A 19,800-nucleotide genomic window follows, 5' to 3' on the forward strand; every position below is an offset into this window, starting at 1 on the left:
AGCCCCATACCACACTATCTGATCAATACAGTACACCTGGGCAAGTGTTATCTTTACCCAGTACGCACCGTGAGAATCAGCTTTTGTGTTCGAAAGGGTTTCCAGATCCAAGTCTATAGCATGTGCAGCAGCGGACTCCTCCTCGGTATGCCTGGTATTAGAGTGCTCTGCTAAAACTGGTGTTATCTCTCCAGGAACTCTTTCTCTTAACACTGAAACTAAATCTAGTGAGTGGTGACTAATAAATTGAAAATAATTGTTTATGCAACTTTGTAATTAAAGTATGCTATGAGAATGATCAGAGTTTTTTAGATTTAGTGGTTCAATACCCTACTTTTAACTAAAGTAATAAAAATAAAATACAGTTTACTAAGTATCTTCATTACTAACCTGCTAATGAAGGAGACATTCTTCCAAGAAATATTAATAACAACATTGACATGGTCTATCTATAGAAAAGAAAGATTAAAATACTATCTATAGAAAAGAATAACTCGAAAAGTAAGTAATTTAGGGTACATGTTGCTTCATAAGTTGTATATAAACATGGCCATTCTGCACAATTTGCACTCATTTAAAAATCTGTTGGGCCTTCATAGCCCAATTTACGAGATGCCCATATTTTAGCATGATTTCTGGAACCGAAAATCAGTTTTTCGCCAATAACTGAAAAAGTAAGCACTTTAAGGCATATGTTTGTTCGTAAGTCATATATTAATATGCTAATTGCGGTTCTTTTGCATCCTGTCTAAAGACTCTATCACGATCCTATCGAAAATGGGCTCAGCACCACGCCCAAAATGGTTTTTGGCAAATTTCTCGAAAAGTAAGGGTTTTAGGCCATGTGTTGCTCAGTAACTCCTATATAAACATGCATATGCCGCTTGGTTTAAGCCTATTTTGAAGTCTCTACGACCTTCAGAAGCAAGGCGTCGGTTACGTTATTGGGTCAATATGGGCGTGGCCCTCCTGGGTTTTCTCCACGGTCAAAAAATGTCTCCAAACGAAAATCGTTTATTCATACCTTCAGGAAGGTCTGTGCAAAGTTTCGTGAGTATTTGAACATTTGCAGGTTCATTTCCATAAATGTCCATAAATGACTGGACTACACAACTTTAGAGTTAACTTTAGAGAAACTCATAAGTCATTTATCTCAAATTAAGCTGTTAGTGTCCATGATCAACCTGTGGCGACAATGTTTAACGTGAAATGTAAAAATCAGGAGTAATATAAAAAGTGTATTTTTAGATTAAAGTGCTCATAGTTTTAGAATTGTATAGATTAACGTTGGTCGTTTAGCCATCTTATCTAACAATCGATCGTGCCGTAATATATGGCCAGAGAATAATAGGGTCTTGGAAATTCTATAGTTGTTCAGTGGGTCGATTGACTGAACACGTTTGCACTCGGTATTTAAACTTACCAGTAGTTTATTTATGTTATGTACCGATGATAATACAATTAGGATAACAACTAGGTAAGCCGTAAGTCTAATTCAAAACACACCGCACACCGTACACACCAATCAGTATTACTATTTGGTAGACCGGGTATTTTGGCGGGGATTCTGTTCCCACGGCACTGTTCTGATAGAAGCTACTTCTACTAATGGTCCCAGAGGAACGGCCGTAAAGTAGCCAGACTTCTTGTCTCCTGTACTGGCTGACACATGTGGATTAAAGTTAGAAATTCCGCTATGATATAAATATAATTGCTCTCGGAATTGAACAAACTCCTACTTATCTAGATCCTTTCTAAATTCGTTAGAGTTTCATGGACTGGGGAAAAATAATCGGTACAGTCTCCCTGCTTGTGTAATTAAGCAATGAAAACAATCCAAAATTATCACATTATATAACATAAGTTGTAATAGCAGAAACTTTCTAACCGTACATTCACCCGCCACTGTTCAAGAAATTATATCACTGTTTAAAATCATGACGTGAGCACTGTACATACAATCAGCTATTCCTTTAGTTAGGATGATAGCCAAAACTATAAGGATTTTGGAGAACTAGGGTAATAGTCATAATTCTAAAATTTGAGTGAGTTACACGTGTTTTATTGATGATGATAAACATTTGCAATGTATTACGCTATGCAAGCGCGCACTGAGGGACTTTATGACGTCACGACGCCACAGCTTATTATTGCAATAACACGGGTTACACGTACGCTAGAGAATTGGTTCTTTCGGCGATACGATTCTTTACCAGTTTGTCACAGCTGATCTAAATCTTAGCCAAATTGGAGACTACAAATTTTTCAGTTAACTGGTCCTTTAATCGTTCATATTTTAGTCATATATTATGAACATAATCTGGACTTAATATTAAAATTGTTGCTCTTGATATAACTGCTAGTTTGTCTCAGTGTCAGGTTCTAGGATACTAATCGTGGGGTCTCACGAGACGGAGAGAAACATTCCAACGCTAAACTGAACAGAAAATAATGCAACTCTGTAACTAATAGCAACATGCCCAACTGTACCCACATTAGGTGGGCACGTACCACTTGCTAGTTCATTTCCTATAAGATCTAGATTCTAGACTGTACCATTAATAAACACGTGTTTTTTTCAGTTGTCTGGTTGGTTTTATAGACCGTAGATTATCGGGGAAGGATGCAGATGGGAACTTATCTTCTATATTATCTAGTTATTAATAACGGAATAGAAAGTAGAAATGTGTTCAAACTTAATTATTAATTATTCACAGTTGGAGCGAGTAAGAATTTATAATTAAAAAAAGGGTACTATGGGTTCCATGCACATAGCACTCATTTCATCCTAATTTGGAAACACCGTCCTACGATTTCCTGGCTGTTTCGGTTGACACATTCGTTATTTACATCTTGGGTAATCTAGCGAGGCAGCACTTTAACACAGAGAAATAAAACTACCCAAGTCACAATAAACCACTCCTGGATGTGAGAAAGTATTTGTATACATTGTGAAGGGTAGGTTACTGCCCAGAAGAGAGTAATAACTATTAGTGTGGGACGAGGAAAGAGGAGGAAAGAAGAGGAATGAGGAGGAAAGAGGAGGAAAGAAGAGGAATGAGGAGGAAAGAGGAGGAAAGAAGAGGAAAGAGGAGGAAAGAAGAGGAATGAGGAGGAAAGAGGAGGAAAGAAGAGGAATGAGGAGGAAAGAGGAGGAAAGAAGAGGAATGAGGAGGAAAGAGGAGGAAAGAAGAGGAATGACAACTACAAGGAAAGACGTATGAATGCTATAGTTCCTATGCTTATTGGCCCGAATTGTGACATCCCAAATGTATTCATAAAAACTGTGCCAATTACGGATCGTCTTGTATTAAACATGAGCTAAAAGATCGAGCTGATCCCCCTGAACTCGAGTCATAGATAAAGAACAGCTAAGTAGCAGAATTATGTCTCATATCTGTCATTATCCTTTTGTAATGCTGATAACCCTGGATTATAAGGCCGAGTTTTAACGCTGTCCAAAGTCCAGGCTTACACCGGCTGGTGGACCAGACAAGTAATCTGACCACTATTATTATATAAGTTATTAAGTATTATTAATATAAAAGCTTGAAGTATTGTGGGAGATTGAAGTAACATGTTTAAGGGGGCATACACCAAATCTGTCCAGACCAAATGACCTCATAGGCAGTTCAGTGACCTTCTAGCGCACCGTTTCCACACCAAAAAAAATTATTTTGAGAATTCCCATTTTTGTAATCGAGCATTTCCTGGTTGAGAGTGCAATTTTCGGAAAAAATTATTTTGTGGTTGAGACGCTATAAATAAATAATTTCTTGCGGTATCGGGTTGAAATTTTGCTCGCCGTTTATTCACATCTATTTCAAGGTGTGTGTAAAATCTTGATATCGTATCTAAAAAGGCTGGTGTGTTATGAATTTTTAAAGTCAAAAAGCTAAAATTGTCCTTTTCAGGCTTATTTTAACAAAAAGACAGTCAGGGAAGATCGGATTGATTTGATGCTTGACATCAAATTGTTCTCTGAATTCTGGCGCAGTTTTTGATGCCCTCAAAAATGTTTTTACTCATTCAGCTTCAGATCTATTGGACCTCAAAGCCAAACAACAAATTTAGGCACATTTTTCGGTTTTAATATTTACTGATTTTTCTAAAATTTTGATAGGAATGTGCTAGTGACTTTTTGAAGGGTGCAAAATAACCGCAACTAGCACATTTATATATGAGTTATGAACAACAAAACACCCTAAAATGCTTCCCTTTGAAGTTATGGGAGAAAATGTGATTTTTTGGCTTTGCAGATAAAAAATCACATTTTCTCCCATAACTTCAAAGGGAAGCATTTTAGGGTGTTTTGTTGTTCATAACTCATATATAAATGTGCTAGTTGCGGTTATTTCGCACCCTTCAAAAAGTCACTAGCACATTCCTATCAAAATTTTAGAAAAATCAGTAAATATTAAAACCGAAAAATGTGCCTAAATTTGTTGTTTGGCTTTGAGGTCCAATAGATCTGAAGCTGAATGAGTAAAAACATTTTTGAGGGCATCAAAAACTGCGCCAGAATTCAGAGAACAATTTGATGTCAAGCATCAAATCAATCCGATCTTCCCTGACTGTCTTTTTGTTAAAATAAGCCTGAAAAGGACAATTTTAGCTTTTTGACTTTAAAAATTCATAACACACCAGCCTTTTTAGATACGATATCAAGATTTTACACACACCTTGAAATAGATGTGAATAAACGGCGAGCAAAATTTCAACCCGATACCGCAAGAAATTATTTATTTATAGCGTCTCAACCACAAAATAATTTTTTCCGAAAATTGCACTCTCAACCAGGAAATGCTCGATTACAAAAATGGGAATTCTCAAAATAATTTTTTTTGGTGTGGAAACGGTGCGCTAGAAGGTCACTGAACTGCCTATGAGGTCATTTGGTCTGGACGGCACAAACCACTGTTTTGGTGTATGCCCCCTTAAGGATCAATTAACATTAAAATTTAAATTGAGACAATGTATTGATTGGTAATAAAATATTAAACGATTAATCACTCAATATCATTGGTCATTACCAAAGTATTTCGCAACAGCGAACAGTCAACAGGTACTCAATCTTACTTTGGTTATATGTGCTATGTTGTCATGTTGTGTATTTCCAACAGTTAACCTATCCGGATTCTGAAGAATTCTGGCAAATGCCAAAATGCCACTATCGACCATAATAGTTCAATAAAACTGTAGACCAGAAAAATACCATATAGCTTAGTACATAATTAATTTTGTTAATGAATCTAAGATTTAAATACGAAAATGAGGAGAGAAAGGATTCTTGAACCGAATTTAATCGAAATTTCGGCCGTTCCCTAGTAGTAGTTCTGTCTTTGTCAACGGATTCGACACTTTATACTTGTATGCTGAAAATTGTAAACTACATCTATAGAAAAATGGCAGAAACATAATTTAAAGGTAGGGCTTACACCTACTCCGATATTTTTAACATGGCGTCTTGATTTTAACGCTGCTGGAAGTCAGGATATTTTCCGAACATTTACAATTTACCAAGCGGTATCTCCATGGTAACGGTATTTCCATGGTTGTTCACCTGCTGCTGATACTTCTGGTGCAACTTAATCACTGCTACCAATAATGGTAGTGCTTCTAACTATTTGAATACGTAGATATTCACACAATAGAAAGCCAACAATTTCTGAAATCAATGTAAAGTAATTGCAGCTCAGTACAAACCAGAAGTTACGAATAAGATTTACTGAACACACTCTCTTACAGGTAAATTGACAATAAAACAACTCCCAACCTACGCCGAGAAGCTCCAACTAATGGACAACAATCCTACTGCCACTCAACCACAACCTCAATCCCCACCTCAACATCAACGCAAACCTCCCCCACCCCCGTCTGGCCATGTGTCTGTCGTGTCGCAGGTTTGTTACAAGTCGGGTTTTAGCTTTGCGAGTCGTCCTAACTTTTCCTTCCCTTGGGTGTTTTTATTATCCTGTCACAGTTTCTTGAATCAGATAATAAGTATGTGACAACCGAGGTGTCTAAAACAAAAACAATAGTTTAAGATAAGATTAGTTTCCCTTTCGCTAACAATGGGCGCCTAATTGCAATGTACCCCCAGTTAACACCCATTAGTTCCTATGCACTCTTATAAAGTTGGAGTAAAACTTAAAGGCTTCAAACTCAAACTGAGGGGCTTCAAAGTTATAATGATACCGTAGGAAGGTTCAGATATACTGAGTTGTCAACGAGTTTCAATAGTCACCCCTACATTAGATATACATAGTACTATAGTAACATAACATTGACACAATTATTATATGCCATAGGCTTTGATCAAATTTTCATATGAAAAATTATAGTGACTTCAGTTTCAAAATTTAGTGTGAGATAAAATTGAAGGCTTAAAGTTAATTAGCATAATCTAAGGAGCTAAGCCGGGAACGTAGTTTCTCAATGAAGTCAATGAAACGAATCCGTTCCATGACAAAAAAGGGCAGGAAGGGTTCTGTAGACAATATAGTACCTGATGTGCCCACCATGGAAACAGAAGAAGAGGTCACATGTCTAACTGTTGTGTTGACCTTCAATCACTCGTACCTTGTTTTATCGTCTTAATTTCGTAAGTTCAATACTTAATTACCGTAATTAATTCATTATGTCATACAGTGTTTGTAATCAATTAATCAACTAATTAATTAATGACCTAATTACCGTGTTACCCCACCTTACCCAGTCAGATGCCCGGTCCTCCATTAAGTCGCCCAAGCTGAGCAAGAAGTTCTCACTCCGGCACATGAGAAGTATAACCAGTATGGGAAGCGCTGAGTGTATCCCGGAATACCCTGGTCCTAGTGGAATGGAGAAGTCACCCACCTCACCTGGGTTTAAGAGAAGGTCTAAACACAAGTCCGAACCTACCTCCATCAAGACCATCTCTAGGGTTCAGAGCCGCTTCTTCGATCCTATCCCGCAACCTTTTGTAAATACACTGCACCCTTGATCTCTCTCTATTGTGATGTGGAGATATACGTGGCAATACCACGTGCATATATGTACGTGCATATGCACGAGAATGTGCACGTAGACCTGCATTCTCTGTGATTGTCATAACCTTTACATCGTGTTCCAACATCTCTGTCCGATGTAACGCTGTAATAATTATCGTCTGTAAATTTTAAATGGTATTTATTGAACTATTTGGATGTGCAGTAAGGTCAATAGTTAAGTGTATGCTGAGTCGATCTGATTGATGAGGGATAAGTGTTTGTGTAATGGTCATTAAAAGATCATAAGTGTCACTAATGTGATCGGTTATCCTTTGAATGTCAAACATTTCGCTGCCATGAACTTTTGTTGTATGTTGTGTCAACTTGTCAACTATAATTTATACTTGAAAGGCTGCATGACCCAGGACTTCCGCTAATTTGAAATATTAATGAATTAAGTTATGACGGATATAACACTATACATCGAATGCGTTATTTAAAATAAATAATGTATATCTTATAAAGTTCCTGTCGGAGATTTGGAACATTACAGCAAATCCTAAAGCATGGTCATCTGACAGCATGAGGTTTTTTCTTGAAAAAAGAAACTGCTCTGAAGAAAATCAACATCGATTAAACATTCTATTAAGAGAAATGCATTTCCCCTTGATTACGTAGTCCCAAGTTATCCTACAATATTCACACTATCAACAACCATCTGACAGCAACTCACAGGGAAGCAACCAAGCTACGTCACAGAGCAACCCCATCTTCAAAGTGTACGAGCTCCAGAAGGATGATGGGCAACGCAAGATGTTGCAGTTTGTGTTCAGTGCCAATGTAGTTCAGTACATTGTGAGGGGCAAGAAACCAATTGAGATACCTTTTGAAGAGATCTCACATCATGACGTGGTATGTACTAATTAATCAGTTAATTAGTGGTGTGTACTTATTAATTATCTTAGTATGTACTAGTTATTTACCTTTATTTACTAATGCACCAATTGTATTAATTGGTACATTAATAAATAAGTGTTATTAATTGAATTGATTACCTTTATTTACTTTCAATGTTAGAGTAATTTTGAGATTTTATCTTCGAGAATAAATCTAAAGTGGTATGTACTGATATGTATTGATACGCACTGGTATCTAAGTGGTATGTACTGACATTATGACAAATGTTAGCAGTATTATTTGTCATGATAGTCCTAATTAATGCTCAGCATATAGCTATAAAGTCCCCTGGTCGTGTCAGCCGGGAGTATGACAACACCACATGTTGGGCAGTTAAGTCGTGCAGTGAGTGGTTTGCAATTCTGCAGAAAATACTCTGACGAATATTTGTCCTAAATCGGAAATATTAAATATATGCTCAGTACTCACAGAACTGGGAATATTCTACACTCATTCGGAATGAGTGTAGAATGAGTGTAGAATGAGTGTAGAATGAGTGTAGAATGAGTGTAGAATGAGTGTAGAATGAGTGTAGAATGAGTGTAGAATGAGTGTAGAATGAGTGTATAACGAGTGTAGAATGAGTGTAGAATGAGTGTAGAATGAGTGTAGAATGAGTGTAGAATGAGTGTAGAATGAGTCGTTCTACGGAAACTTGTGACACGCCCCTCTTTAACATTTCTCAATATTTCAAAAACATCCTCCTTATGGAAAGTGTTCTATAACTGTAAACTTTCAGAGTGAAGGTCAGATAATCATCACAACAACCACAGAACAAACCTACCAACTGGGCCTCTCAGATGTTTCAGAGCAGGATAAAGTTCAGAAGTGTCTGTCCAGTATTGGACACGAGGATGACCTGTGTCTGGTGGAGGAGAATGTACTGATTGAGGGGTATCTAGACAAGAAGGGACCACATGCTCTGGGTGGAACTAAAAAGTAAGTGAAAAAGCACACTGAACAGCATTATCTTTCTCCTGCCAGATTATATTGTTTGCTCAGTGATTATAGCTGAGTGACAGTCACAAGTTAAAAAAAGACTGGCTGATATGTCAGGAATTTTTTTCTAACCCGAATTTTTCGTTCATTGCAGTTTTTTTCACTGTAAGGAAATTTATGCAAAAATCTGATCGAATATTATATACATTATTATAACATTTAGCTTGATCCGACTATCCAAACTATCAAATAAATGTGAAAATGAACCTCCATTTGAAAAAAATTAACGCGAATATTTTTCGAGTTGACAAATTCCTCGAACCAGTGGTGGTACTAAGTCATACCAGAAGGAAGTATTTCAATTGGGCACTCAGCGACTGAGCTATTAAGGCCAACGTTTGCACACTGACTTTTGGCCCACCCTGTATTATCATAAACATTCGATCTGAATATAATGTCTAAGGCAGAAATCATACGATTTGTTATTAAACATTGGACACTAGGAAGTAAAAACAAGCACATTTCCCACAATCAGATTACACTAGATGTTCTATATATTACGTGTTATGGCTTACGCATATCATTTTACATTGCACTTTCAGGCGTTTCGTCAAAGTTACACAGGGGAAACTCAGTTACTATAAAATAGACTCCTCCAAAAGTTATGAGGTTTGTTAATTAACGTATGTTGATAGATTTTATGTAAACTGACATATTTTGAGTGAATAAAACGTGAAAATAACATCAAGAAAAGAGCGGTAAACAACCATGGCGTGATGCCACTCAGCTAGGACAGTGGCAAATGTGCTAAAATGGAACACGCGAACTAAGTCTTGATTGGCTTTTCAGCATTCACGTTGACGGTTTGCGCGCGACCGGACGAGCGCGCTTTAAATTTGTTCAATGTGAATCATCACTGAAATCGATTTTCAAAATCCCAGGCTCCGCTGAATACGATAGTCCTAAATCCAGAGCTCAACGAAATTAAACGATTTGGAAATGAAGGATTCACCATAGTCCCTACGAATAATAAAGATGAGAAGGAATTCAGGTGACCAACAATATTACTGTTCTTTTTTAGGAGAAAAAAGAGAAATGTCGACACAAGTAATTATATACTCATGAATAAGTTTTATGGCGATTGTTGTTAAAAATAGACAATGCTTGAAAATATTTTACCCTGTAATTTCCCTATTTCAGTTTCATGATACAAAAAGGAAAGCTAAAGGTGGATGACATTATCGAGAGACGAGAGGAATGGGTTGCGGTAAGATTAAGAATTATTTTGAAATATCATTTCAACCACTTAAACGATTTGTTGTTGAATTTTTCAGGCATGCAATAATTAATTAGAAAAGAATAAAATAAGTAAGACTGTCCATACAAACGTTTATAATTCTTCTTAGTTCTTCAATTAAACTACCCCGTCAGTCGATCAAGCAAGCCTACGAGATAGGAGTATTTTCTTCCCCGTTACACCCCGCTGTTAACAGAGGTAATTGTTTGCACAATTATTGATCCCCTAATTCCGCATTAACTCGAATGTTATTCCATTATGAACTTTGTGTCTTGTTAGATCTTAATAAAGACTTAGATCGAGACTAACTAAATTTGAATGTTACCTTGCAGGAGATGTAAAGAAGTGTAAGTAATAAGTTATCAAATACCTCTCGTATTAATAAATTTTGTCTTTCTTCTAATACATATTTGTTTATCATCTCATGAAGTTATACCGACAGAAACTCTCTTTGCTCAAGCAAGAAACTTATGATACCAGGGCTTTAGCATACTTCACTATAACTGACTAGCATCCAATAGACATTATTGGAACATTGACAATAAACCTCACACGTGACACTATTAAACTTTAACCATCTAAAATAAAATGTTGTTCTAATTACCTGTTCAAAAGTCGACCTTTGATTGAATAAATGATCAATAAATGAGAATCTTCTTTTTTATCCTTAAGAGTGATACTGAGAGTTGTAATTTAGAGTTGTAATACCAGTGGAAGCGTGTTGAGCCGGTGTAAACACTAAACAAGTTAACCTCGCAGTTGGAAGCACTGCAAAACCGATCGGAACTCATCTGGTGAACCTAGCAAAGCAACAGCTGGAGTCAATGTTGGAAGTGCTGAAAGAGTACGAGGCTGAAGAGGAGTGTGCTGCTCAGGTACATGTGAAAAGTCGCCACATTTTTCAGCAATTTCAATAAGATTGAGGAACAATTGAAACGATCACCAGATAAAATCATTAATAACTGTGTTTAAACCAGGCGAACAAGATGTATCAACTGCTGGACGACATAGAGCGGAAGCTAGTGACTGCAGTTTCTGCTAACGTCTCCCTGCCTCCTCCCTCTCACTCTTACAGCCCAAAGCTTGCTAGTCAGTTCAGCTATTTGTTAACGTGATTGTGTAATTGTTACTAACCAGATGAGACAAAGTTGTTATGATAAAATAATAAAATTTATCGACTTTAATATCTTCAAGATAAGAATCCTCAGACGGCGAAGTGAGACATAATTGAACAATATGTAGATAATTAAAGAGATAAAGAGATAACAGTATACTCCGCAGACATTGTGTCCCCCTCTACAGATGACATCAGTAGTCAGTCTTCCACCAACTCCAACAGAGAAGAATCCATCTCCAGTAACTACGAGGATGTGGAATTTCGTGAGTTTTGAACCGTTTCATCCTTACCATTACCATAGCAAAACTTACGCTTGATATGTTGTAAAATCCGGATTGGAGTATTGTTTATGAGTCGCATTGTTGTAATGCATTCTGTGTCAAATTATCTTTATCCCGTATCTTGTCCACATATCTTGATATGTTGTTTCGCTTATCTCAAACCTGATACAAACCTGACTCTACAGAGATGCTGGAAGACAGTGTTCCCCCTCCACTGCCACCTAAGACCCTCCCTCGGCATCACCGACCTTCCCTGACCTCACTAACTGACTCTACACATCCTCCTGACAATGACAACATTTACCTGACCGGACTAGTATTATATCGCAACTCTGATAAAAAGAGAAACAGTTATAGTGACAGTCATGTAGAGTACTGTCTACCAGACCCACTGACAGATGACAGTATGGATGAGGACGAAGCGGCGGACAGGCGGTTTAGTTCCAATCTCTTTGTGAAGTACAGTGACAGACTCTGCCCTGTTGATTATAACACGGGGTGTGGGGACGTTGAAGGTTAATTATGTATAAGACAATATGTACTGTGTCAACTGTGACAAACTGTGACAAACTGTGACAAACTGTGACAAACTGTGACAAACTGTGACAAACTGTGATAATTTGAGACAAAATGTGACGGATATACTTTTTATTCTCCCTGTATCAGTGACTATGACAACTGACAAACACATTTAACTTGCCCTTGAGATTGTGTACGATCTATGTTTATCTCTCTTACAACAACAACCACCCCCAGAGCCGTGCACTCCATCCTACGAGAAGACCCCCACTGCACCACTCCACAGAAAGTCCGGTAACAGGCAGGAGATCCCCTCTGGTACAACAGGTCTCCGGACCCCCTCCTGACAGGATACCTCCCCCTGTTCCTCCTCACGAATCAGGTACTTTCTACTTGGTGCTGTCAGTAGGGAGGTTATGCACAACACGTGCATATTCTCTCTACTGCACGTGCATATTCTCTCTACCGGTAGTAGTATCTTGCAACTTCCTAATTTGTCCACTGTACTTTGTGAGAGTTCTGTCCGACGATATTTTCCTTATTCCTTGAAATTTTCACGATTGACATAGAAAACTCGTAGATCTGGGAATGACATTGAACGTCTATGAATTGCAACTCATATGTCCAAAATTCTGAATATCTATCTAATTTTAAACCGCGGTAATTTCATGGAATAAGGATCTCAGTTTTAACAGCAGTGTAACCGTGGTCATATTAGTGAATTGGTAATACCAGTGAAGCAGTGTGAATAGTGAATGTTAGCGTCTGTTATTGTCATGTTCTAACATTGTCGACGGACAGTTCCATCAGACCCAGAGGAAGAGTGCCCGTACGATGTTATGGTTGGTAGTCAAGAAAATGAGCCTATCTACCAGGATGAGGAACCTATCTACGACTCTCCTAAGACAGGAGAAGACAAGACAACTGAAGAACCAGTCTATGAATATCAGGATCAGGATCAGGATCCTATTTATCAGGGTGAGGGTGAGGGTGAGGATGAGGATCCTATCTATGATGCAATTCCTGTTAAACCCTCTCCTGGAAGGAAGATATCCACTGAAGCTGACGGGTTCTTCTCGCCGATCAGAACAAGAACCCATGCTTACTCAATGGTGCGCCCAAAACCTGTAGAGAAACCTAGCACAATTCGCCAGAGAAAAGAATCGTTTGAACTGGTGGATATCAAGCAAGCCAAACTGTCAACAGACCCGAACAAAAGTCCTGACAAACCTCCAAAATACACACAAGTTAACAGAGAAGCTGCTTTGGAAGAAGAAGATGACGAGATTTACAATGTTCCCTCTCTGGTCAAACCAGCTGATGACGATGAAGAAATTTACTTCGCTCCTTCCCTCCAAAATAGGGAACCTGCAAAGCCACCTCGTAGACCGGTACCCCAACTTCCCGGACCTCCCTCCCTCCCTCCTCCTACACGTCCTCCTCCGTCTCTTCCTTCTCCGTCTCTTCCTCCTAGAAGCGACCTAGTGGAGGATCCAGAGTCCCAGTATGTGGTGCAGGATCCTCACGAGAACCTGGCCTTCAACGGTGAATAATACTCTGGTACCCTAATTATATGGGTCTCTGGTACCCTTATAATAAGGGTGCCTGTTATACCCTGAATGTTCTTTGTTGATGCGTCCTCTGTGTTGAATGTTTGTTATGTAATTTAGTAGTTGTATGATGACGTGTACATGGTTATGGATTTGCATAGGATATTTTAGCTATGTTATCAATAAATGTTAAACGTAACATTATTAATTATTACTGTATTGCATGTTGGATGTTGTTTTATCGCTACATAATCTCACTCATCATTTCAATTCTTGATAATCAATAGAAATCCCCCAATTCTGAAATCTTGTTTTTAAATCTGGCCAGGTTATGGCGAAGGCTGGACTGTAAAGAGGAATGGCGACTAATTAACTTATACTAATTGTAAAATATTCAAACATTGCTTCTTTCAATCGAAGAATCTCTTGCTAATCTGAAGGGGTGAACTACATTTTGTCAACAGCAACGAAGGTGGTAGAAAAAGTAAAGACCAGCAAAGAGTTATAGCTTGAAGTGCTCTATTGGTATTGGTATCTTTGGCTTTATAATAATCTCTTAAATATCAATTAAATAACTAATCAGTTAATGGATTGCCAAATTTGCAGTATCGAGAGTTCCTAGAATCCCGCCGCGAGTATTTCCAATGAACGGAGTACAAATGTACCATCCTCGAGGTAGAGTGAGCTAGAGTGGGATTACTTGCATGCTAACTGCTAAGTGTGATTTTTGTGAGCAATTTTACTTTTTAGGGAGTGTGAGCGTGTGACTAGAGGTAACAGTGTGAAGTGAGAAGTGGGGTATTTCAAAGCACAATTTCGAACTTTTTAAAATCATCCAGCCCATTTCAGGCCAATCTACATTGCATGATGCTAACCTACGTTTTCAGCACTTTTCCGTTGATATTTTTGCTAATATTGACCCATAAAAAGAAAGTAATCACAGCATATTTGTGACAAATGTGACCCATTATGTGACACGTTGTGTTGCACCCAAGCCGCCCCAAATGTTTGTATAACTTGAAGTAAACCCTACGTCCACACCAGAACCACCGCCGGTCCCACGAAAGCGCTCATCCCTGAAGCGTGATTCCAAGAACCAAGTTCAGAACCCCTCCTCCGCCTCCTCCTCTCCTCAGCTGTCCTCCCCCAGGGCCCGGCTCCACCGTGAGAGTGTGGGGTCAGTCAGTGTCGGGTCTAGTGAGAGAAGTAGCGAGTACAGTGACAACTACGCAAATAGCCAGTCTCCTCAGCCCTTCTTCCCTCCTCCCCCTCCTCCTAGGAGGGACTCCAACGTTAGTCTGCCACCTCGTGCACCGCCCCAAAACAACCAGCAACCAGAGAACGGTCAAGTGTTCGTGTTTGATGATAGGATAAGTCAGCTGCCAATGTCACCTCCGGAGATGAGAGGGGGTGCTCTGGAAAACAAAATTATTAACGGTCTCAGGAACTTAAGAACTCCTACGAACGGTATCCCCCAAGCGGTTTCTAAAAGTAATGATCACGTGGACAGTAATAGGAAGGATAACAGTATCAGTGAGGAATTGTCCGGTATTTTAGTAGTGGGTGATGAGAATTTGTACGCTGACAGTGATGAATTAATATACGCTGATGAGACTAATCGAAATGTGACCGAGACGAAGCTTGTACCTCCACCTCCACCGCTGCCAACTAAAGTTGCTCCCTTGCCTCCGACTAGAACCTTCTCCAAATCATCTAACATAGGTCGGTAAGAGTGAGTGGGAGTGAGCTAATTTATCTTTCTCTTTTCAAGCTAAAATACTTGTTGTATAGGCTAGCGCCTATCCTTGTGTGAACTGACCGCTTATAGTCTTGCTTTGGACTACTCTTTAGTTTTGCTGAGCTATACCAGGCTTAAAAGCTAAATTCGACACTTTTTATCTTGGTGTTTAGTATTTTACTGTCCTCTTCGTCTTCGCGTACTTTACACTTAATTTAAATGATTTCATGCCAAACTTAATGATTTATTCATAAAATATGATCCTTTTTAAATACATTGTGCCCTGTGATTTAAATGACATCGACATTGTTCCATGTTATTCACTCACCCTTCACTATTCCCTGATTCTCTCTGTCCGTAAATTTTATTGTAATCTTAATTAGTTAATGAACGATTAATCTATAATCTTTCCTGTCTAATAATCAATTTTATCTTTCTGTGTAATCATTCACGATCCGAATTCCGCACATTATATATGAGGGACCACATGCAAAACTGGTATATCTGAACATATACCAATTTTGCGCAGGTAGCTCATAGTCTTCAGGGTGAAAAGGTGCATCTTTGGAACTTTTTTTGAACAATTTTGAAGAAATTTTTGAAAAAAAGTGAAATTTTATTTTTCCAAAACTGGTATATGTTACAATATACCATTTTAGCTTTTAACAATCATGAAAACAAAATGGTATATCTGCAGATAGACCACCTTCAAGAAACTTATCTTCTATAAAACCGGTATATCTATACACATTTTATAGACTTTAGCCAGCCCAAATGGTATATCTTCAGATATACCATTCTCAGTTAAATTATTTTATTGTTTATAGTATAGAAAAAATGGTATATCGTGAGATATACCAGTTTTGGTACAATTCTAGTTTTAAAAATGGTATATAGACAGATATACCATTTTTTAGAAGTGTTTTTTACACATGATATAGAATCTTTAAATCAGTAAAATGCATTTATCTCAAAACTATCAAAAACAGATATACCAGTTTTGCATGTGGTCCCTCATATTGACTTATTGAGACAAACCTCCTCTTTAGGCATGATTTCAAATCAACTTTTAACAATCTTGTAAAATAAATGTTTGAATCTGAAAAATAAATGTTTCTGTCTTGGTTGTATATAATTCTTCCTTTTGCTAACTGCTAAGTTATTATCTGCATGATCTGCTGACGTTTTATATGCTGGCGGAACGGACCCCTTACAGCCTTACGGACCGAATCCCTACAGCTTACCCAATACCCTAACCCTAGCCCTTGCCGTAACCTGAACCGTAACCCTTATCCCAGCCCTAAACCGACCCTAACCCCAACCCCCTTCATCACCTCACCCTTATCCGTACGGTAGGTATTAAGCGGTAGGGATTCGGTCCGTTAAGAATTCGATCCGCTTAACTTTTAAGGCTTATAATTTTGATTAATTATGTATTCGTGAATCTTTGACTGCTGCTCAATTAAGTGCATGATCATTTTTATGCATTATACAAAATCTAACGTTAATTGTGGACGGTATAATATGTGAAATAATATTCATGAATGAGAGATCTGCATGAGACCCGGTTTTAACTGCTCTACATTTCTGATTGAACGCAATTCATTCAAAATATGAAACCTGCCGTTAACAATTAGCTTACACTATCAACAATCCATCAGATCAAGCTAATTCTCCAGTAATTGAAGATCCAGTCATCAAAGTACCCGTATTAAAGGTAAGACTGCTGTCTGCTATATCATGTTCAAGAAACAACACTATATTATGAATCCAAAAGGGGAATCCTTCGAAGGCTCTACATATTGAAAGAGTATTATATTTTCTGCACCTAAAATGAATGCTTCACCTTTTTGCCTCTTCAGCCAGAGCCGATCCCTGAACCACCTCTACCCTCACCACCACCTAAAACACCCGACCTACCATCACCTCCAGCTGACCTACCTGAGGAGCCTCTGTACGAGCAAACTGAGAATTTACCACCTCCTGTTCAACCGGACCCCCCAGTTATACCCGCTGAACCTGTTAAGCCATCTCATATTCCGGTTAAAACTATTAAAGAAGAGGAGAAAGAGAACCAGAAATCAAGTTAGCTACGTCCGTATATAAATTATAATGCATTATGCCTGTATGTAATACTAATAGAGTAAAATATTTAGTTTTCAACTATTATAAAATTTCTGTCACTTTAGATGCTAACGATGTGTCCCGATCTAGTTTAAATTGTTTCCAGATGAACAAAAGGTGTCCGATCTCAAAGAAGCTGAAGATCATGTCTACTCGGACTCGTACGGTGTCATAGCGGAACCCCCCAAACCTATAGAGCTACCCAAAGTTGAGCCTCCAAAACCAGTAACTCAAGTAGTTCCTAAACCCCCTGCTACTTTCACCCCACCTCCAGCGCCTGTCAGTGCCTCTCGGCCTCCTGGTGCCCCCAGACCCCCTGGTGCCCCCAGACCCCCTGGAGTTCCGAGACCTCCTTCAGCATCCATTGTCCAGAGAGGCAGTAAGTACCACAGTTTATTTATATTAGCTATCTCATGACGGACAATAAACGAAGTTTTTAAGCTATTCTTTTAATAAGGTTGGTAATCACGATCTTAGCGGGGGAAAACTAATGATCATGAAATTGTCAACTATTCAGGTGCCAAATACCAACCCCAAGTTATCCCTAAAGTTAAAGTCCTGCCTCTCCATTGGCAGAAAATTCCTCCTATATCCGTGAGTTATTATATTTATTCATTAGGTCTAGCTATATCTTTAATATCCGACGATATGATCCACGAAACTGACTGCTTCAGTTTGTCTTTCGATATTTAATTCGTTTTCAAGGTTCATAGATAATAAAATTTTTCAGTTCAAGAAATCAGTGTGGGGAGATCTTGTAGATGTCTCACCAATGATCGATGTTATATTACTGGAAGAATACTTTGCCACAAAACAACACAAAGAGCTTGCTAAACCGAACAAATCTCAGGAGAAACAGAACTATCTAGACTCGAAACGTTCCCAAAATATTGGTCAGTCCTTAATATTTGGAGGCGCCATCAACTTTCACTTACCTTGTCGGACTTTATTTCAACGGACATTAATGGGGGGGGGGGGGGGGGGGGGGGGGTACTTTTGTAGCTGACTCGTTGAAAGGACTTTTGGGATAAATACATAAACTCCCAAACAGATGAAAATATTTCAGATTTTGAATGGTTTTGGATGCCTTCGAGCGTCCATTTAAATGTCCGTTGAAAAATATATCCGTTCACGAAATGTCCGTTCAAATAACGTCCGATAAGATAGTTGAAGCTACCGCATTAGTTTTTGTAATTTATCCTAAAATCAGCATATTATTGATATGAAGTTTTAACCTTTGTCTGAATTTTCCTTGCCATGAATTCCAAAACATCCTTTCCGCCGCCAAACTCAAACCCACCCCAATCATATGTCCATGTGAATTGGGATGAATGTATCCCAAAACATTAATCAATCGTAATTATCACAACTATTTTACATCAGGGATCTTCCTTCACGGTACCTCAATACAGCCGAGTTCGATTGGGGAATTGGTGGCCAGGATTAAGAACGGTGATAACATGGACTCGAACGTCACCGCCCTTAAAAAGTTATTATCAGTTATTTGTTCGGTTCTTTTTTAATATTATAACTTCCATGGTAAAATTTCGTTTAAAGAAAATCAGCGTAACATATGTGTTCGTTGAAGTCTGCGGTTCAGTCGTAAATCATCGAAAATTGCTCTGAAATTCTTTCTGATAACATGAGATATGACGTAATGGTAAAGTTTCATTGAACGAGCTCCACCATGACAACCTTGACGGTCACCGGGTCACCAATCACCATAACAACCAACCTCAGATTCGCGCCCACTAATGAGGATCACAAGGTGTTCAGCAAGATTCCAGAAAGTTCTGTAGATTCGCTGGACAAGGCAGATAAACTGATGTGGTTTATGGTTAACACACCCTACTTTACCCAACGACTCAACATAATTGAAGTCACCGTCTCCATTCCAGATGATATTGAGGTAAGCTGGTTGTATTCAACAAAATATGAAATTGAGCTGAAATCGAATTCTAGACATGGAAAAGGTGTAACAAGTTAATTATGACTATGAGTTACGGTTAAATATAATCGGATTAAAATAAGCGCTAATTTTGAAGCTTGCAAAAGTTAACTTGACCCGCGATAACCTTGAATAGTAACCTACCTGATCAGTCAATTTGGTCTAAGTTAAGTACTTTAAAAATCGAACTTAACCCCGTTCCCACGTCCCTTATAGGACATCAAACGGATGGTTGACAACATTCTCGAAGTTTGTCGAGTTCTTCTTAACAGTAACTCATTCCTGCGGTTTTTGGAAAAGATCCTTGCCATCGGGAACATGATGAACGCTGCCATAAAAAAGACTTGTGAGTATAAGTA

General features: G+C 38.4%; 2 protein-coding genes across 26 annotated transcripts in view; both read left to right on the forward strand.

Annotated features, from left to right (window-relative positions):
* LOC134823189 (polyunsaturated fatty acid 5-lipoxygenase-like) overlaps positions 1–19,800 on the forward strand; it is a 1,185,970-nt gene that overhangs the window by 540,047 nt on the left and 626,123 nt on the right. The window lies entirely within an intron of this gene.
* LOC134823177 (protein diaphanous homolog 1-like) overlaps positions 1–19,800 on the forward strand; it is a 37,663-nt gene that overhangs the window by 15,476 nt on the left and 2,387 nt on the right. For 3 of the 25 annotated variants that reach the window (XM_063834541.1, XM_063834544.1, XM_063834543.1), the window contains exons 5-25: positions 5,749–5,903; positions 7,707–7,883; positions 8,668–8,867; positions 9,470–9,536; positions 9,809–9,918; positions 10,068–10,134; positions 10,299–10,362; positions 10,924–11,039; positions 11,142–11,253; positions 11,446–11,544; positions 12,319–12,463; positions 14,238–14,306; positions 14,676–15,353; positions 17,031–17,086; positions 17,232–17,454; positions 17,600–17,872; positions 18,011–18,087; positions 18,224–18,386; positions 18,877–18,982; positions 19,234–19,402; positions 19,658–19,787. In XM_063834541.1, the coding sequence (XP_063690611.1) occupies positions 11,467–11,544; positions 12,319–12,463; positions 14,238–14,306; positions 14,676–15,353; positions 17,031–17,086; positions 17,232–17,454; positions 17,600–17,872; positions 18,011–18,087; positions 18,224–18,386; positions 18,877–18,982; positions 19,234–19,402; positions 19,658–19,787 (2,167 nt within the window). In that variant the 5' untranslated portion in view covers positions 5,749–5,903; positions 7,707–7,883; positions 8,668–8,867; ... (5 more) ...; positions 11,142–11,253; positions 11,446–11,466. Of the gene's footprint in view, positions 1–5,748; positions 5,904–6,411; positions 6,541–6,718; positions 6,965–7,706; positions 7,884–8,667; positions 8,868–9,469; positions 9,537–9,808; positions 9,919–10,067; positions 10,135–10,298; positions 10,363–10,923; positions 11,040–11,141; positions 11,254–11,445; positions 11,545–12,318; positions 12,464–12,882; positions 13,627–14,237; positions 14,307–14,675; positions 15,354–17,030; positions 17,087–17,231; positions 17,455–17,599; positions 17,873–18,010; positions 18,088–18,223; positions 18,387–18,876; positions 18,983–19,233; positions 19,403–19,657; positions 19,788–19,800 lie in introns of those variants that run through there. The other 22 variants (XM_063834558.1, XM_063834559.1, XM_063834557.1 and 19 more) reach the window with 14 other exon arrangements.

Source organism: Bolinopsis microptera, chromosome 11 (genome assembly GCF_026151205.1).
Source record: "Bolinopsis microptera isolate Bmic1 chromosome 11, MBARI_Bmic_1.0, whole genome shotgun sequence".
NCBI classification, from domain to species: domain Eukaryota; kingdom Metazoa; phylum Ctenophora; class Tentaculata; order Lobata; family Bolinopsidae; genus Bolinopsis; species Bolinopsis microptera.